We start from the raw sequence: 25,322 nt of genomic DNA, 5'->3' as shown, positions 1-25,322 counted from the left end.
CGCCATTAGAATCGAAGGCTTGTCTGTAGGGTACCCCGCGAGTCAGTTTTATCTGGTATAAATCGGATATGCAGACTGCCGTGCTCTTCAGAGCCTCATATACTCTATATTTATACACCCTCACGTGAAGTCATCCGTCCGTCTATTGATTTCAGGCGAGTCAGGCACGCCGATGATCATATCCTGCCAATTCCAAAACGGAGGAGCAAACCACTGCGAGTTGAGAAAGTCACAGTTAGGATCTGTAAGAAGCCCAGCAGGGTCGCTATTGAAAAGTCTGCCATAATTTTCAGAGTAGTTGGCAAATTGCTGCTGTTGCTGCTGCCCCGCGAAGTCAATATTGCCAGGTATATCGACAACATCATTATCATCTGTTCCGATTGGCGCGTCGCGTGCCTCGTGGATAGCCCGCCTAGCAGAAATTTCTAAATCCGAACACACGCTCAAGATAAAGTCGACATATGTACCGGGTTCCTCATGCGAGACGGCTGTAAGGAACTCGACGGCTTCGTGGGCCATGGCTAAATCATCATTCGCGAGCCCGTGCGTAGGATGAATCCGGATCTCGGATGATAGAGCCACGGATGCTGTTGCGAAGAAGTAGAGCACGTTCCATTTGTGGCTGGGCCCGAGCACGCGCAGGTGTGGAAGAAGGCGCAGCGCAGATCGTGCAGAGGCCAGTGAGCGGAGGCAAAGCGCGGCTATGTCCTTATCGACCTCTGTAAGGTTTTCCTGGGATCTGGGATTGTCTAGAGTAGGAGAGACCAGAGGGAGTTGGCGGAGACTGGCGTAGCAGCAATGGTACGCAAGACATAAGCGCAAGGCATGTAGATGGGCGTAAGGAGCCTCGGACGGAGATGGGTGCTGAGGTTGCAATATATCAGGGAATGAGTATCTCCACTGCAAAAGGGCCTTTTCGCAAGCCAATGCAGACTCAAGGGCTATCTCTTTGGGCTGCTTGGTGACGACTACAGTCTGGAGATGCCGGTAGACCTGCCGTTGAATAATCGCAAATTGCGTGAGGAGGCGGAAAAAGTTAATGGATGTTCCATCGATCGAGATGATACCTCTACAGTCGTGTGGTGATTCAGCTGGCAGGGGTGTACTGTAGTCTTCCATATCCTGGACCGGCGGGCGGCCCACACGTATGGAGATATCAGCGTCCAGAATAAATGCGATCCAGAAAGTCCTGCGTCGCTCTTCAATCTCGGATTGACTGAAGTCAGCTGTGGTGTTTCTATGCAACCCGATCGAGTGAGCAAGGCGCATTGCCGATGCCGCAAGCATGAATAGGGCTTGGGCGTTTGGTGTGCCCTGGAAATAGATGGCTAATCCCAGTATTCCTTGAACGGTGGGAAGATCTGCATTGCGAAGTAAAAGCTCGACCAACACGTTTAAAGCGTTTTTGATATGGCCTAGCGACATCCTCCAGTAGTCGCTACTTTCGTGTGTCGATGACTGTGCCCGCCCCCTGTAAGAAAAGGCAAGGACAACGTTGATCAAGACCCACGATGAAGGGCTCTCGTCCGGGTTCCATGAGAATTGCCTCTCTATTAACTGCGTGAGTGACGTATCATCAACAAGTGGGATGACTTGGTTAAAGGTAGTACGGAACTCGGCCACTAGAGCCCGTGTAGTCTCCTTTGACGGTAGAGGCTGGGTGATACGTTTCTCAATGCTGTCTTGGAGTATTCGGGGAACCCAGTTTGTTAATGGCCACTGAGTGGCATTCCGTCTGGCTACATTTCCCCAGCCTAGCCTGGGCCGTCCAGTCTTTGACTGACTGGCTTCCCGAGAGCAATGGATACCAAATCCAGAGGACGCCCCTGAGTCATGTCAGCCAGCCAATTCGGATGTCGCGGTGAAGAACTTACCAAAGAAGCGCATCTTGCCATCGTGCGCTCGAAGGAAATACGACGGCTGGTCAGAGTTTTGTGGACTGCCGGAGGATCTATCATCAGGAGCTCGAGGAGCAGAAAATATGCTTTCCTCTGATTCAGAACGATCAAGCCCGGATGGTCTGGTAACATCCACAGGGACTGGCGATTCTCGATTATTCGGCTGAGGCAGGCTTTCACCCCGACGCAGCTGCTGTAACTGATCGTCCATTTGTTTGATGCGCTCTTCTAGCTCCTCAACATATGCACTGGAGAATAGCAAATTAATACCCCATTCCATGGAACATGTCAGACGGATTCAACACACCGAGTGAAACGACTGGTAGGCTGACTCCCAGCATCTTCAAAGCCACAAGGAAGCTTGAAAATCATGCATGAAGAGCAAATCGGTCGTTTCCCGTCGCACTTGACTTTCTTTCGTCGACAGGTGTTGCACGCCTACACTGTTGTCAAATATGTCCATGGACGATCACATCGTTTAGCTATCTACTCACCTTGGCTGGGCGCCGCTTTGCAACCCGGGAAGACCGTGTTTCATCCATACTTTCAAGAATATAATAGAGACATGCTGGATAAGTATGAAGAATATATTGAGACGATGGAATGGTCAAGATTCAGACTCAACCGAGACACCCGAAATGGCAACACGTGATTAACGCCGCCCTGGCCCATCGTCTACGACAGGCGTTAACAGGTATATTACTATCCAAAGAACTCCAGATATTTGAAGATCCCATTGGATTAGACTGCACGCAACTGACAAAAAAGAATCTATGGGTGCAGTTCAGAAATTAAATCAAGTCGCCCCATGTCCCCATCTCCTATCAACAAGGTATGGCTCTTTCAGGCTATGCTCACGAATTGCATAGTACCTACCCCAGTATAGACAAGGAAGCATGCGGGACCACACAATATTGTTAAGAGATTTGAGGTTAGTTGATACCATCTTGAATGCGAATCTCCTGCACTCCTGTAATGTGCTTGATGTCGGAGAGGAGATCGTGGGTTGCAGTGAAGTATCCGAGATTACATTGACCGTTTCCTCCGAATATCATTCCTAGAACAGTGCCGAGTTTATTGAACACAAGGGATCCTGAGTCGCCTTGGTCAACGGCAGGGTATCCGTGTGCTGCGCCCAGAAAAACATGCTCCCAGGTTGGGACATCTTCCTTCTTTCCATTAACAGTCTTGGTAGCAATATTGCAACTGTACAAGTTTCCGTACTTTGCTTTTGTGTATCCCGTTGCGCGTCCGATTTTAAATAATTCCTCGTCCAGCGCAGGGAGCCTAGAGCCGAACTCCGTCAGCTCACTGAGGTCTGCCACGTCAAATTCTGGTGGGCTCTAAGTGAAGTCATCCGATTAGAAACAAGCAGCCGATTTTAATGAAGAGCTCGACTTGGCTTACCTGGAACGTATTCTTTCCCACTGCCCGTCCAGCATCCACCCGGACAAGAGCCCAGTCCCGGATAGAAAGGCTTTTCGGGTCGTCCGTGGATATTACCTCTCGAAGACCAGAAGCCGCGAACACTGTCCCTAGTCTGGAGCCGTTTTGATTGTCATGTAGGAACTCTTTGATAGTGTGACGCTCCTTCTGGCGCCGAGTAAGAGCTGCCGAGATGTTCTTCCAATCACGTTCCCAGGAGGGTACGACAAACTCATCATTTGCCCTGAGCTCCTCCACTCTTCGGTATTGTTCCATCGACTCAAACCCTTCGATTTGCTTCGCAAGCACGTCAAGCTCAGTCCTGATGTCCCGATAGCTGGGGGAATCAATCGGCAGGAGGCGCTTTTTGTGCTCATCGTAGACGCGAACGCCCTGCTGCGTCCAGTGCCGAACCACTAAGTTTATGTTAGATTTTCGCCCTCATTGAAACGTTGCAGAGTCTAACGTACTTTGACGGTCTTCTGGAGAAACAGCACACTCTCTGGGAAAGCAACAATGCGCACATGTGAGGGCGAACGTAGACCATACCCCATTCTTCGGGTTTTGGACTTCTACCCATCCTCCCAGCGTTCCTTGTTCATCCTTCCTGTCCCATGGACTCAGGCACGTACCGAAATTTGGATCCTTGCGACAGTCCTCGGCCGCGAAACCTTCGCGGTCACTTATGCCGCGGCGTCTTGCCACTTTGTTATCTTTGTGAATGGTAACGGCAACGTCAATCAAGCCTCTTTTGTCGAGGATTGCAACAATCGTATCCCTAGCCGGCTTCCAGTCCCGCTTAACTGAGCGATCCACGCCCAAAAGGATGGTTGGCGGACACTTAAGACGGTCATCTTCGTCGCCAATCCGGAAGCAGCCGATTGTGAAGACGCCCCTGCAATCGATGTTGTGGAAGATCTCCATGGCTACCTGTTTCCAGATGGGAAAGATGGCGTCGCTCGGGACACAGGCATGGATTTGTGGATCCTCTTCGAAATCCTCGTCTATTATCTCCACTGATACGTCGGTGATACCACTTCCCTGAAGGTAGTGGAAGATCTTGCGGCTAACAATAGTCCAGCTTGTTTGGGATGGATAATCGCGTTTCGTAACGACGACCAGAGTAACAATCGGGATGCGGTCTGGCTCATACATGGATCTCCTACCGCAGAACTCCATGTAGTCGGGTCTGACATTGTCATCTCGACATATGTCGCTGATCTTGGTCTTCAATTGGGATGATCCGGGCCCCCGGAAACGATTAAGGTTCTTCATGTTCGTTGGGGGCTTTCGGATCGTCTCACAAGGTGACTCACAGAGCTTCGGTCCACCGGCCCTGAGGTCGGTCTCGATGAAGCCATCTGCGTCGGGGGTTGGCGTTGTGTCAGTCGATGAGCCCTCCGATCTCCGTGACCGAGCAGGTGGTGGGCTCGGGTCAAAGAGAGTCTTTGGCTGTGGTTGGAACGTAGCAGAAGCGTGCACGAGCTCGGTGGTTAAAAAAGGACAAAACAGGGGATTCGGCATCAGGGTGGCCATGGTGGTTGGTGCCTTGAAGTAGGATATGGGAAAGATGAAAGATGTAGATGGAAGATGTAGATGGAAGATGTAGATGGAAGATGTAGATGGAAGATGTAGATGGAAGATGTAGATGGAAGATGTAGATGGAAGATGTAGATGGAAGATGTAGATGGAAGATGTAGAGGTTGCTGTGCTAGGGAAAAGGTCAGAGAAAGGTGGAGGGAATGGGAAAAACTGGAGAGTTATATACCTGAAGATTAAGCCGACACGGTGAATCAAGTTAGGCTTAGAGTTTTGTGGGAAACTCTCTATAATCTACCTCATCAAAACATTCCCCCCTGAGCAGACATCAGTATCATCTTTCCCATATCCTACACTTCAAGGCACCAACCACCATGGCCACCCTGATGCCGAACCCCTCTACAAAATCAATATGAAAAGAGTGCAGAGGCCTATTTATACCCATCTATTCTCACGCTAGGAACAAGCGAGGTTTCCTGTGTGACCCTGTAGTGAAGTCTTCGTTTACTGTACAAACGGTGAATGTCGACCTTGCCACTTCCACACTGATATGAGAGGTGAAGAACGATCCCTTCACCAAAATCGTCAATGTCGACAAGTTTGATGGTTTCTCTATTGAAGTGAATCAAAATTGTTCACCACGAACCTGAGGCTGGTTGTCCGCATGTAAATGCAACAACCATGGCTCGAGGTGCCTACGATGACTGGCCACCGTCTAAAATCAGACCAGGAACGACCAGGGCATTGGTTGGAGCAGCTAACTAACTTTTTGAAACTGGCTCGCGCAGCGCAAATTAACTTCAAGGCGCCGGTGTACCTGACCGTAAGTCCTAATGAAGTTCAACGTAACTTCTCTCCGGCTCGTTGTAATTGGACAGAACCTCTGCTCACCTGACAATTGCTGATGTTAACCTGACATGTCGGATGATAGTCATTATACGTGGACGGGTCTCATGAGGAGCTTCTGCCTTCGCCTATTAGGAAGCCCCGCGTTTCCACGTACAGGTACTCTCGAGCAACTGCCATGACTAGGTTGATATTTCCCGCTATAAATAACATCTTATCTTATTTTTCATTGATACAGCCAGGTTGTCTCCCGTGGATAGTGGCAGTGCGGCACCGGCGGCGTGATCCATCTCGGCGTCGCTTCATCCTCGCTAAGCTGCGCAACAGGCTTCAACAGCGTCTGACGACCCCAGGTCCCCTGTTCAAACGTGGCCATAAGCTCGGAGTCCTCATCCAAATAACCAGGAAGTCCCTTTTTCCACCCATCAATCACACCGATCAGCACCTCCGAGACAAACTGGTCCGGCGTAATCGGCGGGAACCCAAACCGCTGCGTCGTCTCCTCTACAACCTCCGGCGGATACAGCCCGACCTCCTCCTCCAACGAGATCGTATCAGCAGCAACCAGCGAGCTCTTGACATGATACGAGCCGCCCTTGACTGCACGCTCTCGCACGGCTAGCATTGCTCCCACCGCGCCAACAAGACCAGTGATCATATCAGATACGGGGAGAGGCGGAAGCACGCTTGTGCCTTCTTCTAGGCCTTGCGAGCGGCCCATGATATAGGAGCTGCCTGATGCAGCGTCGCCGATCTGTTGCCACCCGGGGCGCTCGACGAAGGGTCCGTCTGGACCGTAGCAGTTCTCGGAAACATAGATGATTCCCTTGTTGCGTTTGCCTGCAAGTTCAAGCAGGTTGTGCAGACCCAGGCCCCTTCTGTCTAGTGTGCCTGAGCGGAATCCTTGGACGAAGATGTCGACGTCTGCAAGTAGCGAGTGTAGATGAGCCATGTCTTCGGATTTGGTGATGTCCAAGTCGATTGTCCGTTTTCCAGCGTTGAGGACGAGTTGCAGGACCTATTCGGAATCGTCAGTCACTGGCCGGTCTTCCATTTATGATACGGCAACTCACATTAAGATCAGCCAGCCTGCTACAGTTAACCCTAATCACATCGGCTCCATACGAAGCAAGGGTAACCCCAACCTGCGGCCCAGCAATAATCCGCACCATCTCCAACACCTTGATCCCAGCTAATGGCCGCTTATCCTGTCCCTTAGGTGCAAAAGCAGACATCGGCACCGCCGGCGTATCCTTCGCATACGTCTCCTCTGTAACATTAACAAGCGGATGTCTTGCCAATATCCTCCCCATCTCCGTCTCCCTCCACCCCTGCGGCGTGTAGCAAATACTCCCACAGAGACCGTGCCGCACATTATGCATCTCCAGCTCATCAGGGCTCCACTGCCTCACATGTTCCTGGATATAGTCGTAGTACTGCTGCGGCTTTTTGAACTCCACGCCGGAGTCAATCCCCATAGACTTCAGCGTCTTCTCCGCGTCCAGAGACCCGTGCAGCTGGTACCACACCTTCGGGTCTTTGGTCTGGTATATCGCCGTCGTGCGGCCGGAAATCCCTTTTCCAAATCCTTGCTCGAAGTCCTGCTCTGGCGGGAACATGGAGCGTAACTTGCCGTTCCGGGCGAGACCGCAGGTGTCTACACCGTCGATGTACGTCGTGAAGACAGAGCCGAGCCAAAGGCCTGCGTGGTCGGTGTCGATGTTCACTGTACGGTTGTCTTTGTCTTTCCCGTCACGTAGCTCGAGCAGTTCGTTTGCAATAAGTCCTGCCATCCCGTGTAGAGCAGACGCCACAACGGCGCTCTTGATTGGTCCTGGGATCATGGGCGTGGGTTTTCCTGAGAAGTTCACTGTGTCCCAGGCGGCTCTGTCCTTTGTGAATCCTGGTGTTCGGGAAGCGAGCAGCTCGAAGACTCGCCTTGCGTCATCTTGGACAGGGAGGACGGTCTTGTCGATGAATGTCCCGGGTCCGTAGACGGCGTCGCCGGGTGTTGTTTCGTGTGTGGGAATTGTGATGGTCATGGTGGTGGTGTTGGGAAAGGTTGGGATACGAGAAGGATTTCTGAGTGACTGGGGGGAATGGCACGGGCTTTAAAGCGTTTTAACATCTCGCTTGCTTTAATAGGTAAGCCTGTCTTACGTTGAGGATATTCAACTCCTCTTGCTCAACCTCGGTCTTGAAATCCACGGCCCGTGGAGGTCGTCAATCGGACAACCCCTCGTTGAACCCACTTCACAGTTCAGAGCTAAGCACTGATCTACTGCAGCTAGCGCGAGGCAGTGCACCAAATAAGCAAACCCGAAGCGGCGACCGCAAATCAGATTCCATACCCATGCCCAGTCCGTGACTTGGAGTGTGGAGGTTAATACTGAATACTCCGTGGGCCACGGCCCACGGGATTTTCACCGACATCACCATCTTCATCTTCTGGGTATTAATGGGACAGGATCTCCGATGATGTAGCTATAATACAGTGTTCATCGTCGAAGTTTCAATATCCAACCAGATCAAGGACTTTATACAAATGGCGCGCCCCGTTGAAGCCAGACCCGTACGGGTCGCCAACTGCTCCGGCTATCATGGTATGAATGAATCCTCTAATCGAGTATCCTGTATTAACCATGCGGTATAGGCGACCCAGCATATGAAATGTACCGCCAGGCGACACTAGGCGATGTCGACTTCATCACCGGTGATTATCTTGCAGGTAAATTTACCTCCTTAATTATATCTTAGAAAGGAGCTAATTGGCATCTCCAGAGGTCAATCTAGCCAATAATGCACAGGCATGGAGAGAAGGAAAACACCCAGGCTATGAACCAACAGCATGGCACGGTCTACAGCAGACAATCGACGTAATCGCCCAGAAAGGAATCCGGGTGGTTATCAACGGGGGTGCTTTAGACCCCAAGGCCCTCGCGCTGAAAGTAGAGCGACTGGTAAGCACATCCACCTATGAAGGCGATATAACACTCGAGTCCTGTATTAATTACATTATGGTAGGTATCTGAGAAAAGTCTCAACCTCCGCGTCGCGTACCTCTCAGGCGACGACATGTACCCAGTCCTCGGCCCCAACATGCCCAGCACAAAAGACTCCCTGCGCCATCTCGACGCCGGAAACCCATCTGCTGCTCCATCCGAGCTCACATATGCCTTCCTCAACAACGATACTAGCAAGCCAGTCCCCATGGTCTCAGCCCACGCGTACCTCGGCGCCCGCAGCATCGTCGACGGTCTCCGCCGCGGCGCAGATATCATAATCTGCGGCCGTGTCGCGGACGCAAGCCCCGTAATCGCCGCAGCGTGGTTCTGGCATGGCTGGGCTGCAACGGACTATGATGCGCTTGCTGGGTCGTTAATTGCAGGCCATCTGATTGAGTGTTCGGCGTATGTGACTGGTGGGAATTTTGCGGGGTTCGACGATGAGGCGAAGTATGATCTGGAGAACCTAGTTGCGCCTGGGTTTCCGATTGCGGATATTAATCGGGATGGGACTTGTGTTATTACGAAACATCCGGGGACTGGGGGCGTGGTCAATGTTGATACGGTCCGGTGTCAGTTTTTGTATGAGCTGCAGGGAACGACGTATCTGAATAGTGATGTTAGTGCGCATCTCAAGGACGTTTTGATTGAGGATGCTGGGGTGGATAGGTATGTGCTGCCAACGCTGCAGTAGCAGTGGCAGCTCTTTCAAACTGTATCACTCCAACTGACAAGTACTATAGGGTACGCGTATCAGGTATAAGAGGCTCCCCACCACCGCCGACAACCAAATGCGCCGTTTTCTATCACGGCGGCTACGAAGCTCAGCTCCTCCTCAACGCAACGGGCTACGGCACCGCCAGGAAATGGGACCTCCTCGAGAAGCAGCTCCGCCATTTTATCTCGGCGGAGGCTGCAAAGGATCTTGAGACATTGGAGTTTCAAAGGTACATGTTATCCATCATCCACCTGCAATGAAATCTACTAATATATTTATAAGGGTCGGAGTCCCAGCCGCAAACCCGCGCTCCCAGCTAGAGAGCACGACATACCTACGTGTATTCGCATCCTCTCGCAACGAAGCATCCGTTCGTGCAGTCGCCAAGGCCATGGGAGACATCTCATTGAAGCATTTCTCCGGTATGTCCCTCCAAGCCCAAATCCTAACCGTCAAGTAGAACATTAATAACGGTACCAGGCTTCCACTCATCCCTAGACATGCGCACCGCCATCCCCCGGCCATTCCTCGCCTACTACCCAGCCGTAGTCAACCAGTCATCCATCAGCGAGATGATAAACTTCATCGACGGCCCTGAAAAGATCAGCAGCTTTGATACTGGACATCCCCCGCAGTACTCCTCTGCAGATATCGTTAACGTCCGCGAGTCCTACGACCCAGAACCGGAACAGGAACAGGAACAGAAACCAGAACAGGAACCCAAAGGCAGTAGCAAAACAAACCCAACCCGCCTCGGCACCCTCGCCCTCGGCCGCTCAGGCGATAAAGGCGGGAACCTGAATGTCGGTCTATTCCCAACAACAAACAGCCCCGCGCACTGGTCCTGGCTGCGGAGGTACATGACCAGATCGCGCATGCGGGAGCTCATCGGGGAAGAGGACTGGGACGAGAGCTATCATATTGAGCGGGTGGAGTTCCCGGGCATCCGGGCGGTGCATTTTGTGGTCTATGGGATCTTGGGCAGGGGTGTTAGTAGTTCGTCGAGGTTGGATGGGTTTGGGAAGGGGTTTGTGGACTTTATTAGGGATAGGGTTGTTGAGGGGCCTGTTGGGTTTGGGAGCAAGATATAGTACAAGTAGTACTTCAAGATATGTAGTGCAGATACTATGGAAAACTGTCTACAAAGTCAACATGAAAAGAGTGTATATGTTCTCATTAAACACCACTATGGAAGGCCTATGTATGTTTTTACATTCTAGAGCTAGCAACAAGCGAGCTTTTCTCGTGCAACCTTGTAGTGAAAGCTTCGTTAGTAATGCAAACAGTGAAGTGTCGACCTTGCTACTTTGGTATTAGTATAGGGGGTGAGAAGACAGGCTTTTAGAGACATTACTAACTCCCTGTTTATTATGTGATCGGTTACTCCAGGATACTTCAAGAGAACTCTATGTGGTAGAAGCTATACATTGGCAATCAAACAGCTGATTAGATTAATAATGCACGAAAACTGCTGACAATAACTAGCTCGCTTAGACGAGAACAACACCTGCAATATAAATAATCGGAACCACCCGCCTGCATACACTAAGGACCAGGATCCTGTCAGAGTAAGCCGGACGAGCAATCGACCGGGGCTCACTTCCTATGGGGGGCTCGGAGATTATTTTTCGCAAGGATGTTGGCATTTATAATAATTGCCGGAATTCCTCGCCTGGTTAGCTGGTCCCCTAGACTAGTAGTACTAGACCTTGTCACTCGGAGTCCGCGTGGCCCACATCTATGAGAAGAGATGTGGGTCGGCTGGAGCGACGAGCCTGACAGCTGGCGAGTAATATTATTCCATCCATGGCTTTTGTGTGCTCGCGTAGTTTTGCATGTCTTAGCGCCGTCTATGATATATTTAAGGTTGGTGACCCCCCATGATTCGGAATTTCGGATTCTTGAAATGATGCTGCTTTCAGCCACCATCCATGATTCACCCTACTTGCACATTCTTATCGGACGGATACAGTGTATTGAGAAAGTGAATAATATAGTTTATATTTCTTTCCACCCTTTTTGTTAGCTGACCCGCGCTCTTGGCTTTCATGGTCCCTGATTCTATAACACAGCCAGTTTGGTGTAATTGGTAACACGCCTCTTGGGTGCGACTTGCCGAAAGGGCCAGAGGAGTTACAGGTTCGAGTCCTGGCGCTGGCGATCCTACTTTTTTGAGCAAGCGTCATTGCTGAAGGTTTTATTGTCAAGATACCATTAAAAACTGTTCCTGAAGTCTTTCTACAGAGTATAACAGTACTACTATAACTCTCCAATAAAAGTAATGATCGACGCAGGGTCCGACCGAGGAGGCCCAGTTTTTTCACGCACCAAAATAAGACTGCGTCTCTGTTAGACCGACGTATACTGTACGGAGTATAGTTAACGAGATTTGATTCCAACCTCATGGTAGACTACCAGCAACAAAAACATTATGCTGCTGTCTGATCATGTCTTCTTATAGGTTACTTAGCAGTCCAGGGGTTGCAGCGAACTTCGATAAGTGGGCGAGGGCCAGGGCCAGGGCAGCATAAGACTAATACTAGTAAGCATAGACATTAGACAATTATGCTAAGCTGAATGCACGGATGCCAGAGCAAAAAAGGTTCCGACATCCGAAGAAACTGGAAATCGCCTGCACGGCTCACGGCACAAGCTACAACGTCTTTTTGCTCGATCAGGCAAGAATCGGATTGGCCGGCTGCGTCGGCGACCGGGCCCACTGGCTGTTCAAGTGACCCGTTTATCCGGGTTTGACTAAGATCCTGTATCCTTCTACCATAGGGAAGTCTGGAATATGTACCTAGTGTCAGTGATATCCGTGGGCTTGGTCAGCGAGCTATACTGTGCGACGTCCTGCCAACTGATCAGGAGATACGGAGTAAGAGGAGTATGAAGGAATGCATGCGGGGAAGTACAGCTGGTCCGGCTTTGCATTCCAGCCGTCTGTACGGGTGTACTATTGATGGCATATCAGCCATCAGATAGACGATGAGTCATGCCACCGCACGGGATGAGAAGCAGAGCAAATAAGAATGCATCATTCAACCCAATGCTGGCAATCCACGGGCTGCGAGCCTGCGAGGTGGTGCGTGGGCGTAAGAGTGGGCAATGGTTCCCTGGCTGCGGAAGAGCGCGGATGCTGCCACTGGCGCTAACAAGGATCTGCGCGATGCTCTCAGGGTCAGCTTTATGAATTTCTTGCTAATTTCCAATTTTTCGCGGCGGGGTTACAGATCCCGAGCCCGAGAAGATGAAATTACAATGTCCTGGTGATTGATGCGACCGTGTTCGCCTACTGCTGTAGCCTGTCGGTGTAGAACCTTGGGCCCCTGCAAAGGATGCCGTAAGCTGACCAGTGGCAGTGGCTGCCAGACACGTTGGATTGAACCTTGAATTGTTGATGCCTGCTGTTGTCGCACAAGGCAGGTCAGAGCTCCACGATGAGGTCGTCGAGGTCGTCTTCATAGCCCGCGGGCTGTATCCACAACAGCCCTATCGGATATACGCAAAGTTACAAACGCAGGGCGCAAACGCTGAAAAGTGAAAACACTCATACCCTATCTTGATCTTCTGGCGTCAGTGTAGTTCTTTCAGTCGGTGGTTGCAATAAAGAAGCCAAGCAACGATCGGTGCTAACCGCTAACACCGCTAGTTGACTGTTGACAACATACCGGTAGCCCGTGACAGAAATGCTAACTAATAGTTAATAATCAGTAATAATCAATTATCAGGCACATAACAGGGATCTTGGGTGAGGTCATCGCCTAGACCTCCAAGAGTCCAAGACTGCAAATGACCTGTCCTTGAAGTCACTGCCTCTGCCGAGTGTCCGACTGTCCGATCCGATTCTGGTCCGATTGCTCGTTTTCTTTGGGGAGTTTTATTTTATTTTTTCCAAGGCCCAGACCGCAGTATCCATCCAGCCTGTCGCCGAACTCTCGTATGACTGCTCATGACGCCGGCCACTTGGACGCTGACAGTGTGCTAGAGCAACATCTCATACGATGCAATATTAATATGCAATACTTGGAGAATATAATATTAATAAAGACAGCCCTGTGAGAACGTGTAGGGGAACAATAACTCCGAGCACCCGCTCCACAGTCCACATCCAGCCACTGGAGAGTGTGCACAGGCCGAGGATCGCTGCGGGCTTACTGCCACGGCCTCCTGCAGGCCTCATGCTCCAGTGCTTTCTCCTGTGCTATCCCCGCCTGATTCCGGTTTGACAGCAAGGTCGAGCTGGAACTGAATAAAAGACCCCCAGCGCCCTCTCCTGCCGCTGCTGATTTTCCCTCCCCGTCCCATCTCACCCTCTCCCCGTCGCCAACCCCCCTCCCCTCCACAGGAGCCGTATACTTGCGCCTCAGCCCTATAGATTGAGAGTGACGACGGAGGCTCCTCCAGCTTCCGAAAGCTCCGTACACCGTACTTTCACATCGGGCTGCTGCGCTCGAGCTCCGGCTCGACTAGCCACAGCTCTCCGTCGACTTGGAGAGCTTTAATTCTCTGGCCTTTGCGTCCATTTAATAGATAATCACCCCGCCCATGCTACCGCGCATTTCTCGCGCCGCACTGGCGGCTTTTCTCCTAGCTTCTGTCGCGACTGCGCTCGCCCACGGCGATGACGCCCACAGTCACGGCATCGACACGGAAATGGACATGGATATGGACATGGGCCACGGGCATGCCATGAACACGTCCTCTCCAGAGCAACCGCACCCAGCCGCGAACTCGCCCATGAGCTACTTCGCCTACGGGAAATACACAGGCTGGATCGTGGCGCACATTGCGCTCATGGTCGTCGCATGGTGCTTTGTGTTACCAGCAGGTAAGAATCGACTCCATTGACTCCTTCAAATCGTTGCGCGCCGACTGACCCATTCCAGCTGTCATGCTGAGCGTCGCGCGATCACGCCTGGCGCTTCTACTGCAATTCGCCTTCCTCGTCGTGAACGCGGCAGGTCTGTTTGTCGGAATCGTCTACAACAGCCAGACCCCTGATCTCTACGTGAACAATGCCCACCACAAGATCGGCTGGATCGCTACCCTGGTCATCGCCGTCCAGGTCGTTATGGCGCTGATCTTCGCCTACGCCGGTCGAGGCGAGAAGGATGCGGATCAGGATGCCTACGAGCGCGCGCAGTTCCTCCCCGTGTCTACCGATGACGATATGGCCGAGAGCCCGACGAGCTTGCCTGCTGGCATCCGCCATGAGTATCGCTGGTCGAGGGACAGCGGGCAGGGCACGGAGCGGAACACGGCGTCGCTGCATAGCCGGGCAAGCTCAGCTTGCACGTCATCGGCGGATGAGTATGATGATGGCTTTGTGAAGCCCGAGGAGGAACCCCTTGGGCAGGCGACGCAATCGCGTGGCTTCATGGCTAACCGTGTCCTTGATCGCTTCCTTGCTCGTCGTGTCCCGGCTTTGGTCTCTGGTCGTGCGCTTCGCGTCCTTGACTTCTTGTATCATGTTATTGATCGGGTTATTCTGCCGTTTGGTTTCGTTGCTATTGCTACCGGTGGCGTGACGTATGGCGGTATCATGGTATGGATTCCTTTATGTTTTTTTTTTTTTTTTTTTTTATTACTGTGAGCTTTTACTGACAAATCACAGAGAGGCCGAGAGATCTTCAACGGTCTTGCGCACTTCATCAAAGGAGGTATCTTCTTCTGGTACGGAATCTTGACCCTCGGCCGCTTCATGGGCTGCTGGGCAGACCTAGGCTGGGCCTGGAACGTCAAGCCGCCGCGCGAGATTGTCGGATGGAAGGCGAAGATCCGCAGCGGCGAATTCACAGAATCAGCCGTCATCTTCTCCTACGGCGTGAGCAATGTCTTCCTCGAGAACCTCAACACCAAACGCGGCTGGTCCCCAACCGACTTCGAGCACGCATCAATCGCCATCATGTTCTTCGGCGGAGGTCTATGCGGGATGCTCTTCGAGTCGAGGCGCGTCAAGAACTGGCTGAACAGCACCATCATTCGCGCCCCGTCTCCCCTTGAAGCGCGTGAAACTGGACACACCTCCTGGCGTGCCCCGGATACCCAGGACGTGTCCCTCAACCCCATGCCGGCCCTGGTCATCCTCCTGCTAGGTATGATGATGGGATCCCACCACCAGAACAGCATGACCTCGACCATGATCCACAAGCAATGGGGTAACATGCTCATTGGCTTCGCGCTGGCCCGCGCCATGACCTACGTCCTGATGTACCTGAAGCCTCCAACTTCATACCTGCCTTCTCGCCCACCAACCGAGATCGTCGCCTCGTTCTGCTTGATTGCCGGCGGTCTCATCTTCATGCTAAGTGTAAGTCCATCAACAACGACAACAACAACACCAAACGGAACCCCAAGCTAATATAATGTCTAGACCCGCAACGTCGTCGAATCAATCGAATACTACGAACTCGACGCAATGTTCACCTTCACCGTCGGCATGGGCTTCACGGCTTTCGTCATGGCGTGCGAAATCGTCCTTATCTCCATCAAGGCATGGGCTGTTAAGCGCAAGACTCGTCCCCAGCTCGCTCCCTACCGCTTCCCGGCTTAATCGCTTGTGGCTTACGGCTTAATTACGCTGCATCCGAATAATGATAATACCCATGATACGCTCAGTTGGCTTGGCTCGTCGCTGAAGTGTCGCACTCGCTGAATATAGTCTCGAGCGTTACCGTCACGTTCCAGGATATGAGTGTCTATCCCGTCCTGTTTAAAGAAGCCTTTCAACTGCGACTGAAAATATCCTGTCGCATGGTGTTTTGGAAAGAGTATTATACCCCTTTATACCGCTGATTTCGTCGGGCCTGGTGTACCATGTGCACAGTTTTATCTATTCCGAGTACTACCTAAAGTAGTACTAAGTAGTACTTGCTGAACATATCAGATGGATGGCTTGTACACCAGGTCCCCTTTTTATTGCTGCTGCTGTTTTTGTTGTTGCTGTTGTTGCTGCTATTTCCTTTATCATGTTACGTGCCTCTGTTGATATGAATGTTTGGTGGATGGATGATGGATGTGAATAATGATGTGGTTTGATCTAACATTGCTTATGCTTTGGATACTATATTATACCTGACTTGAGTATATAAAACTGTAGTTAGCGCTAACTACGCTTGTCTCCACTCAATGGTTTAACTAGTAAGCAAACAGCTCAGTGCGAGGTTGCATACGTCTAGTTCCCAGTAATAGAGCAGGTAGTATACTAGTAAAACGGGGCCCCTTCGCGCCTTCCTAAGCTGTACTTATCTAAATCTGGGCAGGGAAGGAACTACGGGCAGCTGCTCACCTTGATATCAAACTCTTGAACTTCGCTTCCATCAGCTTTTCAACTTTCCCGTCATCGTCAATCTCCTGTTACAAAGCTGCCCCACATTCTCCAAGACTCTCAGAAACAGCTGTAGAAGACCCCCGTATACTAGGCCAGTCACATGACCTAAATCCCCATCCGGTCCTTAGCGAGAACCGGCCTGGTCCAAGCGCCCGCCAGCCCACTGAGTCAGCAAAAACCCACAACACCAAATTCCCACGCAAAGCCCTACCCTAAACTGCACGCTTTTCGTTTCGATTTCCGTCCCATTCAACGCCAGCCGACCGACGACGCCGACGACCACCACAGCACCCCCCCTCGTGTCAACACCGTTTCCCCCGACGTTTTCTTTCGCCGATTCTTCAAGATGACTCACGAGTCTGTGTGGTACAGCCGTCCTCGCTCGTATGTGGCCAGATTCTCCCGGAAGTGATTGATTGAGGATTATGAGCTAACGAGTGTCTTTTGAATAGTTACGGCAAGGGTTCCCGTCAATGGTGTGTTAACCTTTTTCCCCCCTGGTCCTTTTATTCCCCTCTCCTGGGTTTTTTCGAGTTCGATGAAATAAATGGATGAACGGATGGATGGACAAGTCGAATAAGCAAGGAAGACAGAAAGAAGAGAGAAGAGAAGGAACGGGACAATGGATATTGAATTCGAACTGGATGAACTTGATTGAACTCGATTGAACCGGGAATTCGCAAATTGGATCGAATGGAATGGTTATTAACGATGTTTCTCCGATAGCCGTGTCTGCTCCCACCGCGCTGGTCTGATCCGCAAGTACGGGGTATGGAATTCTGCCGGTCCTTTTCAAATTGTGTTTATTTGGGGAATATTCAGAACTGACCGGGATTTTTTTCGTTTAGATGGACATCTGCCGTCAGTGCTTCCGTGAGAAGGCCGCCGACATTGGTTTCTTCAAGGTTGGTTTACCCCTCCTTTCGTTACCCGTCCACTGTTTGTCTGTCTGGGGCGCGATGGGGTGAATTATGCGCGCATGAATATTTCACTCTTGCAATCTCGACTTTCAAGAGAAGCGACATGTGGATGGGGTTTTATGGACTTGGCATGCCATATCAAGACAAGACAATCGCTAACAAAGCTCCCAATCCAGTACCGATAAATTAATCACCATCCTACTCCCGTCATGACGATTCCGTATCCGTGCTCGGTACTACCAGTACCAGCCCATCCCAACACCACCAGTTATTATTGTACACGCTAGCCATGTCATGGAGGATTCTATTCTGTTCCATTCCGATTCCGATTCCCGATTTGCTTGAATACAGCATGCTACTGCGCAATTACGACGGGTTCGAAAAAAATAATACAATCGATGGCGCATGGGGTGGGTTTGGTCCGGCACGAAGATATCTAGATACGAGATTGGGAAATGGGGGGAGGCCAAGGCGTGGAAATGGAAATGGAAATGGAAAAAATTGTTTTGAAAGAAATAATTCCTAGCAACGAACCAAAGAAAGGGTCATCTTCTTTTCTTCTTATCTATTATCATCTTTGCCATAGGCGCGGCGGCGGACTTTATGATACGTACGGTACGGCAAGTTATGCGTCGTCGGTGTTGACAATCGATTCGAAATTCATGGGTGTTTTAAAAGCATTTCCAGTACGATTCTGATCAGGTCAGGCTACCAACTCTCTACATCATGGATGGGAGCTTGTACACCTGCATTTGGGGAGTTTCAACCCTTTACCGCCCAAGATAGCTGGGTAGGCAGGAGGGAAGGTATAATACTAGTACTCCGTAGATAGTATGGACATGATCGTCACAAACTGTAGTCTAATTCTCAACGCGCAGTCCATCCGACTACCTAAGTTCTGACTACTGCTTTCCGACTGTACGTCCGGACGGCCATAGCCATAGTCCCCGTATCTTATCCTCAAGTCAAAAAAAAAAAAAAAAAAAAACACAGTTCCAACTCCGAATGAATCAGACAAGCAAACAATGATGAAACAATGGAATAGAAACAAACGAGCAAAAGCAGACAACTCCGAAGCGCTGAAAACTAATAGAATAAATCCCCACCCACACCCTGAAGACGATGATACAGAAAAACAAGATACCTTTAAAGAATCGACAGATAGGCAAGACAGACATTCTATTTGCACCGGGCGTTTACAGTAAAGTAATGCAGCTATGCAGCTATGGCGCCGTCGGTGCGGTATTTGCTAGACACCGGAGGTTATAGAATAAGAGGTATGCGTCGACGCCGAGGACGTCTGCTTCGGTTACTGGTGTGACTTGGTCGTCGTTAAAGAGCATCCACTGTGTATGTTCGTTAGACCGAATCGAAAAGATAGAGAGAGAAGTAAAGAGTGAATGACTAACCTCTTCGCCTTGGCGGCAGTAGACGTAGTAATGGCCTGCGTCGAGCTTGCCTTTGTGGACTACTGCCGAGGATAGGTCGTATGTGTATTCTGATTCATCGGCGACGGCGTTCGGATTTGTGGTATATGGAAGCATGTTGATTGATAGCGGGAAGTCGATGCGGCCTTCTACTTTTTCTGAGACGGCAAATGTATGTTCGAAGCGCTGCGGAGTAAGGTTAGGTTAGTTTTTGAACGTTTATCAGAGATAAGTTGTTGGTACCTTAAGCTGCATACACAGAATCGCCGGAAGTTTCTTGATCCGCAGCTGCTTCGTTGCCTTCTGGGGTGTATTTCCGCACCCGCTGCAGTTGTATACACCAGCCATGAGCTTCTCGGGAGAGGTGAAGCTTTCTAAACACCCGTTAAGGGTCGGTGAGGCATTAGGGCCCGTGCCGCCGCCCATAGCTCGTTTCTTTGCTTGGACCTGAACGTCGAGACTGAGATCGACGATCGGGTCTTCGGTTTTCGTGACATTGCCGCATTTATCGCAGGTCACGCTGCTTCGCAGTTTGCCGTAGAACGTCCGGTGGAAGAAGCAACCGCAGCCCTTTTCGTGGTTATCCCGGTTGCCTTCCGCGCTGGTATGTAGCTTGTCAACGAGGAACTGATAGTACTCGTGCGCGTCCTGCTGCTGATACCCAGCTAGCGTCTGAGGAAACAAAGTTAGCAACCACGGTCTATCTACAGGCTGCGCGATGTCAAACCTACCGGGCTTGCGCGCCAGGACGCTAGAAGTAAATTGAGCGCCGCGAAGCCCTCCGGCTTGTCAATGCTGTTGAAATCGGCAAAGGCTTCAGCAACAGCGCACCCGATGCAATCCGCAACGGTACAATCGTGCGGTTGGTGACCATTCCCAAGAAAGTAGGTGCTGAGAATGGGATCATGTAATAGAGTTTGCAGGATGACGTTCAGATAGCAGGTCTGGCCAAGATTGAACAGACCCCGAACGCCTTGCTTCGCACACGGACGTCTATTTGCGTTGCTCTTCACATACTGCTCGTCCGCCGAACTCTCGCTGAAACGTCGTTTCTTTGCGACTTCACCTAGTTAGCTAGCGCACGTGTTAAATTCAAATCCCATGCCCACCTTGTAATGTATTTTCCGGTGTAGATGATCTACATCGCTCTAAACCATGATCATATACCAGATCCTCGCAACCTTGACAGAATAAGGCCCGGCTTCTAGACTCCATGTCTGCGCAGAAATGAGTTACGCTGGCCAACCAATAAAAGGACTATTCCACTCACAAAACTGATGGCCAGTCTTCTCGGTGTGCACTTTCCGATCGCCATTCATACACGGCTCCGAGCAAGTCAAACACGTATACTTCGGTTTTAAAAGGCTGGCCGTAGTGGCTTTGGGCGCATCGCGACGCCCCAAAGAATTATGGGTCTTGATGAAGGAGGTCTTGAACTGGTTGCTGGTTGGGCCGTCGTTCTTGAGTTGCGATGCTAGGTGTTCTTCGGTTTACGTTAGCCTCAGAAGAACATTAGAGAAAAGAGGTTCCCATAGCGGCCATACCACAGCCGAACTCGGCCTCCGAAAGGAGGGCAACGGACGCAACGGTCGCCATTGCAGAAGCGGAAATCATTAATTCCGTCGGTAAACAGTGTATTCAAGAGTTGAAGTCTCTCAGTATGCGATGCGACTCGAGGGCGGGCCGGGAAGAAGGTCTTTCAGAGATCGCTGTCGAGGCTGCAGGTCGGGTCGATGGTTTTATCACGAGTCCAGCAGGCACAAAGGAGCCATGGATAAAGACCGCGTTTCAGTATCCTGAGTGCATTAAATCGTCATTTCATAGTATAGAGCCCAGCTCCGAATACACAATGCGATTCAATGGTTGTCGGCGCTTGAAAAGAGGAGGTGAGGTCCGGGGTTGAATAACGGTGTTGTCCGCGGTCAAATCGAGTCTCCACCGTCGGATCGAGGCCGAACTTGACACAAGAGCGTTAGATTTCAGCTTTTTTGCACGCGATGCACTGCGCACTTACCAAATACAAGCCGTATTTTGTTATTCCCTTGTGTCTTCAAAGTAGATAACCAGGGACCTGGAGAGGTGAGTGTCAAAGAACTTTTTGAAGCCGGAATGCGGCCCCGATAAGAGATCGGGCCTGCATTTGATCCGATGGCGAATAGAGAACTATATTTGAATAATTGTGTTATACGTATTTCCCTCATTGTTCTACGATTATCGCTCAAAACAAAGTATTGTCTTATTTGTGTTGTAGTATTTGGTCTGCATCTTAATGTATATTACTAGTAAGTAACAGTTTATGTTTTTGCATGGACTATGCAGCACAGGAATTGTGGTGGAGTTTGCTATTCCTCGACATGCAAACAAATCCGCATCGCGCTTCGCCCGGGCGCCATCCGGTACAAGCTTGTTTTCGCGGCGACCGGGGATTTTAATTTGCAGGGAACCCCAAGCGACGCTGGTGGGATGCTTTGACCGACGTTCATGAAACGTCCTGATACAGTGTCACCTTATCGGGGCCAATTCCACTGCGTGCGTGTAGGCAGTTTGCGACCAGCTCGTATATATCGAAATGAGTGCCCATCCAGTATTGTATGCTCCTCATCGTACAGAGTCACCGCATGAACCTGCCTCGGGGCAAGGCACTAGGACGAGCTCGGCCTCTGGTTGCATGACGGCCAGTTGCCGGCCCACGAGTGCTGGTCCCTCTTCCTCTTCCAGTTCCACGAGTAGTTCCAGTCTTGGGCGTAGGCTTCGACGAGACGGTGCTTGGGGGGTGTTCAACGAAGGTAGTGTCCGTAGTCCTGCGTCATTTGGGTATTAGGGTATGATACTCTATATTTTAAATTTAAAGGCGGCCAGGTTCTGTAACTCACATAAACGTCATTTCGGCTTCGTTGGTTTTCGCCAAATCTTCTTCCGCTTCTGTAGAGCTATTAGAAAAGACTGTTCTTGCGGTACGAGCAGGTAAACAATACCTTTCTGCGCCTCGGCTTGCTTCGCCCTTCGGAACGATTCTGAGATCGGTGCCTATCCTCACTTGTCAGAGCGCCGAAATAAGATTTCAGGTTTCAGTGCACAACGAACGTACCTCGGGGAAGTCCACACAGAAAGCGTTCATGTTCAATCCATAGAGGAAACTGGCGAAACTCTCGCTGAAGCGTGTCAAACTCTCATGCATTAACTGCAGGTGCATGAAGTTTGCCTCCAAATCAGCCATGGAGTCAGCAAGTTCTGCAAACTGCGGCTCAAGGGCATTGATGGCGGGCTGGTTGTAGCCCGCACTCCCGATGCTGACGCCATATCCATGCGCTTCACGAATAGAGGATCGAGAGCTCGGCCGTAAAGGAGTAGTGGGCCTCGATAACGAACGTGGACGCGACGCTGACCGTGGGGAAGCGCTATCCATGATGTCTGCTGGTTCTGGCTCGTGGAGAGTTCGAATGGGATCCCGAGGTTGTTTTCAAAAAAGAAGAGGATGCGAGACTTGAGGCTGCGGCGTTCGGAACGTATACGCGATTTAGAAGGTGGGGAACAACAAAACACTCGTCGCAGCCACAGAAGCGACAAGACTGAAAACTACTTTTTTGGAGGTTAGTCTCAAAAAGAGTAGAGTTCGATTTGATGAAAATCTAATTTCAAGCTTGTTCGATGGTAGATTGTCAGGCTTGTTGATTGTTGACAACGGCCAGATCCCCGCGTCTCGGGCACGAGGGACTCTAAGTAGACGCACAGTGCCGCGTGCTTGTGAACCATGAGCCACGAGTCCGCGAACTCTTCCGGCAAAAAAAAAGACGCCCGGTCTGGAAATTGGTCGTCTTCGTCTGCCCTGTCCAATAACGGCGGAGATTATCGAGTCCCTGGAGCCAGGCCAGTTTAGAGGCTTCGGTGATGGCGCAGGCTCCAGTCGCCAGGGTAAATGGAGAGCCACTAAACTCGGTTAGGCCAACCGCGCGCTGCTAGGCCAGTCTTCCCGGCTTCCGTCGTTCCTCCGCTGCCTTCCTGGGCCTGATCGCTTCGCTCCCCGCATCGATTTCCCCCCAGCTAATCTTTTCCAGGGGCGTGTGGCTTTGATAATAACAGACTCCTGAGCACGCGAACACATTTTCCATCAATCCTTTCCCGTCCATACCTGCGCCTTTCCCTACCGTCCGCTCTGCAGGGGCACATGCATACTTCCTTTCTGTATCGCCGCGCCTACCATTCCTCGGCCACGCCGATCAAATCTGCTTCTTATCTGCTAGCCTTTCCCTCGCGAAGTGCACAGATCCTCACCCCATCATCTCGTCTTTGTTTCAGCTCGTCTTCCGCGCGCTGCATCCCACGTCAACGTCCTTTCTCCACTACCCCATTCCAGGAACCTCGGAAGGCCTCGACGGGCTGGGCGATCACGTTCACGGTTCTTCTCGTCTGTGGAGGAGTTTGGCTACAGGATAAATATCGTGCCTTCAGAACCGAATCCCCTCCTCAATTGACCGCTCCCGAACCCAAGTTACTTGAAGACCAAGATCTCTTTCTCGGCGTTATCGACACTCTCAAGACAATGTCTACCGAAGCCGCCCCCGGAACCGTGGGCAACCTCACCCCGGAACAAGAGGTCAAGCTCCAGGAGTTCTACGTCCTCTTGTTCAAGGTGTGCGGTGTCCAGATGGACGGTATCGGAGAAACCGAAGAGCGTCCTCCTAGTCCCGTACAAGAAAAGAAACCACCACCACCCAAGAAAAGATGGACGTTGTGGGGTGGCTCCCAGGAACCGGAGCCCGCATCAACGAGTAGCGCTACAACTGGACTCGCTTCACTCAGTATCACTGATGGAGATGACAAGTTCGGCACGTCGAAGGAGTTCCAGAAGGCTCTTACCGAGATCAAACCCGAGGACATGCGGACTGCATTCTGGAACATGGTCAAGCAGGATAACCCGGATAGCTTGCTGCTGCGTTTCTTACGGGCACGGAAGTGGGACGTAAAGAAAGCGCTCATGATGTTGATTTCAACTATCAGCTGGAGGTTGCAAGAGGCAAAGGTGGACGATGACATCATGGTCAATGGCGAACATCTTGCTTTGGAGCAGCTCAAGAGCAAGGATCCTGCCGAAAAAAAGAAGGGCGAAGATTTCATGAAGCAATTCCGCCTAGGCAAGAGTTTCCTTCACGGTGTTGATAAGAGTGGTCGCCCGATCTGCTATGTTCGAGTCCGCTTGCACCGTGCTGGTGACCAAAACACTGATGCTTTGGACCGATTTACTGTGTATACCATTGAGACTGCACGGATGATGCTTGCTCCTCCCGTTGAGACTGCTGTAAGTCGCTGTCTACATAAGGTGGTGGAGCATTTTCTAACGAAATATTAGTGTGTCATTTTCGATATGACGGACTTTGCGCTTGCGAACATGGTACTGCTTCTATTCTATCCTAGGATATTTTTGGAACTTACTAACCGTACTACAGGACTATCACCCCGTTAAATTCATGATTAAATGCTTTGAGGCAAACTACCCAGAATCCTTGGGAGTGGTACTCATCCACAAAGCTCCTTGGATCTTCTCCAGTCAGTTTTCACCTCTACGTTTTTCAATACGCATACTAACGCCACTTTTAGGTATCTGGAGCGTCATCAAGGGCTGGCTTGACCCCGTCGTCGCGGCAAAGATCCAATTCACAAAGAACGCCGATGAACTCGAGCAATTCATACCCAAGTCACGCATCATCAAAGAGCTCGAAGGTGACGAAAACTGGGAATATAAATACGTTGAGCCTAAGGAGGGCGAGAACGAAAAGATCAAGGATACCGCCAAGCGCGATGAACTAATTGCCCAGCGCCAAAAGCTCGCCAAGGAGCTCGAAGAGTCGACAGTCTCTTGGATCATCGCCGCTAGGAAGAAGGAGGAAAGCAACACCAAGGAAGTCACTAAGAAGAGAAACGACCTCATCGGGCGCCTGCGCACCCAGTACTGGCAACTGGACCCTTACGTCCGTTGCACTGGTCTATATGACCGACTAAACATCCTCCAGGGCGGGGGGAAGATCGAATTCTATCCCGAGTCTACTAAGGAAAATGAGGCCCCTAAGGAAAACGGAACTAATGGCGAGGCTGCGAAAGCCGCGTAAGATAAGCCGTCAAGGGAATAGCATCGTTGATTGCCCTTTCTTTCGTTTCATTGGAATGTCATTAATAGAGAGCTGTCTTGGCTGTTTCTCCATCATGTTGCCTTTTG

The 25,322-nt window shown here is 50.9% G+C and overlaps 8 protein-coding genes and 1 non-coding gene across 9 annotated transcripts; 4 read left to right on the top strand and 5 right to left on the bottom strand.

Moving 5' to 3' along the window:
* Positions 1-120: 120 nt before the first annotated feature.
* APUU_40777S (fungal specific transcription factor domain-containing protein) lies at positions 121-2,178 on the bottom strand (the record flags this gene model as incomplete). The annotated part of the gene is made up of 2 exons (XM_041703887.1): positions 121-1,826; positions 1,875-2,178. The coding sequence occupies 2 exons, from the start codon at positions 2,176-2,178 to the stop codon at positions 121-123; spliced, it is 2,010 nt and encodes a 669-aa protein (XP_041556527.1).
* A 652-nt stretch (positions 2,179-2,830) lies between these two features.
* APUU_40776S (uncharacterized protein) lies at positions 2,831-4,859 on the bottom strand (the record flags this gene model as incomplete). Its single annotated transcript, XM_041703886.1, has 3 exons — positions 2,831-3,241; positions 3,306-3,739; positions 3,794-4,859. 3 exons carry the CDS (start codon positions 4,857-4,859, stop codon positions 2,831-2,833), a joined length of 1,911 nt encoding a protein of 636 aa, XP_041556526.1.
* Positions 4,860-5,934: 1,075 nt separating this feature from the next.
* On the bottom strand, positions 5,935-7,750 carry APUU_40775S (uncharacterized protein; the record flags this gene model as incomplete). Its single annotated transcript, XM_041703884.1, has 2 exons — positions 5,935-6,726; positions 6,782-7,750. 2 exons carry the CDS (start codon positions 7,748-7,750, stop codon positions 5,935-5,937), a joined length of 1,761 nt encoding a protein of 586 aa, XP_041556525.1.
* A 503-nt stretch (positions 7,751-8,253) lies between these two features.
* Positions 8,254-10,522, top strand: APUU_40774A (acyclic terpene utilization AtuA family protein; the record flags this gene model as incomplete). The annotated part of the gene is made up of 7 exons (XM_041703883.1): positions 8,254-8,311; positions 8,362-8,436; positions 8,490-8,668; positions 8,733-9,382; positions 9,457-9,660; positions 9,714-9,853; positions 9,912-10,522. 7 exons carry the CDS (start codon positions 8,254-8,256, stop codon positions 10,520-10,522), a joined length of 1,917 nt encoding a protein of 638 aa, XP_041556524.1.
* A 980-nt stretch (positions 10,523-11,502) lies between these two features.
* APUU_t40013A lies at positions 11,503-11,591 on the top strand. The gene has a single exon. It is a non-coding gene; the product is annotated as a tRNA-Thr (tRNA).
* Positions 11,592-13,979: 2,388 nt separating this feature from the next.
* APUU_40773A (Ytp1 family protein) lies at positions 13,980-15,987 on the top strand (the record flags this gene model as incomplete). The annotated part of the gene is made up of 4 exons (XM_041703882.1): positions 13,980-14,262; positions 14,321-14,979; positions 15,049-15,744; positions 15,808-15,987. The coding sequence occupies 4 exons, from the start codon at positions 13,980-13,982 to the stop codon at positions 15,985-15,987; spliced, it is 1,818 nt and encodes a 605-aa protein (XP_041556523.1).
* A 2,920-nt stretch (positions 15,988-18,907) lies between these two features.
* Positions 18,908-20,725, bottom strand: APUU_40772S (putative ubiquitin C-terminal hydrolase Ubp8; the record flags this gene model as incomplete). The annotated part of the gene is made up of 7 exons (XM_041703881.1): positions 18,908-19,030; positions 19,094-19,297; positions 19,355-19,783; positions 19,843-20,171; positions 20,221-20,328; positions 20,382-20,594; positions 20,656-20,725. 7 exons carry the CDS (start codon positions 20,723-20,725, stop codon positions 18,908-18,910), a joined length of 1,476 nt encoding a protein of 491 aa, XP_041556522.1.
* A 997-nt stretch (positions 20,726-21,722) lies between these two features.
* On the bottom strand, positions 21,723-22,517 carry DAM1 (DASH complex subunit DAM1; the record flags this gene model as incomplete). The annotated part of the gene is made up of 4 exons (XM_041703880.1): positions 21,723-21,912; positions 21,985-22,033; positions 22,087-22,138; positions 22,200-22,517. 4 exons carry the CDS (start codon positions 22,515-22,517, stop codon positions 21,723-21,725), a joined length of 609 nt encoding a protein of 202 aa, XP_041556521.1.
* A 759-nt stretch (positions 22,518-23,276) lies between these two features.
* Positions 23,277-25,215, top strand: APUU_40770A (CRAL-TRIO domain-containing protein; the record flags this gene model as incomplete). The annotated part of the gene is made up of 4 exons (XM_041703879.1): positions 23,277-24,407; positions 24,459-24,500; positions 24,556-24,655; positions 24,707-25,215. The coding sequence occupies 4 exons, from the start codon at positions 23,277-23,279 to the stop codon at positions 25,213-25,215; spliced, it is 1,782 nt and encodes a 593-aa protein (XP_041556520.1).
* Between the last annotated feature and the right edge of the window lie 107 nt (positions 25,216-25,322).

This window comes from Aspergillus puulaauensis, chromosome 4, assembly GCF_016861865.1.
Source record: "Aspergillus puulaauensis MK2 DNA, chromosome 4, nearly complete sequence".
Classification (NCBI taxonomy): domain Eukaryota; kingdom Fungi; phylum Ascomycota; class Eurotiomycetes; order Eurotiales; family Aspergillaceae; genus Aspergillus; species Aspergillus puulaauensis.
This window is presented reverse-complemented; position numbering and strand designations above follow the sequence as displayed.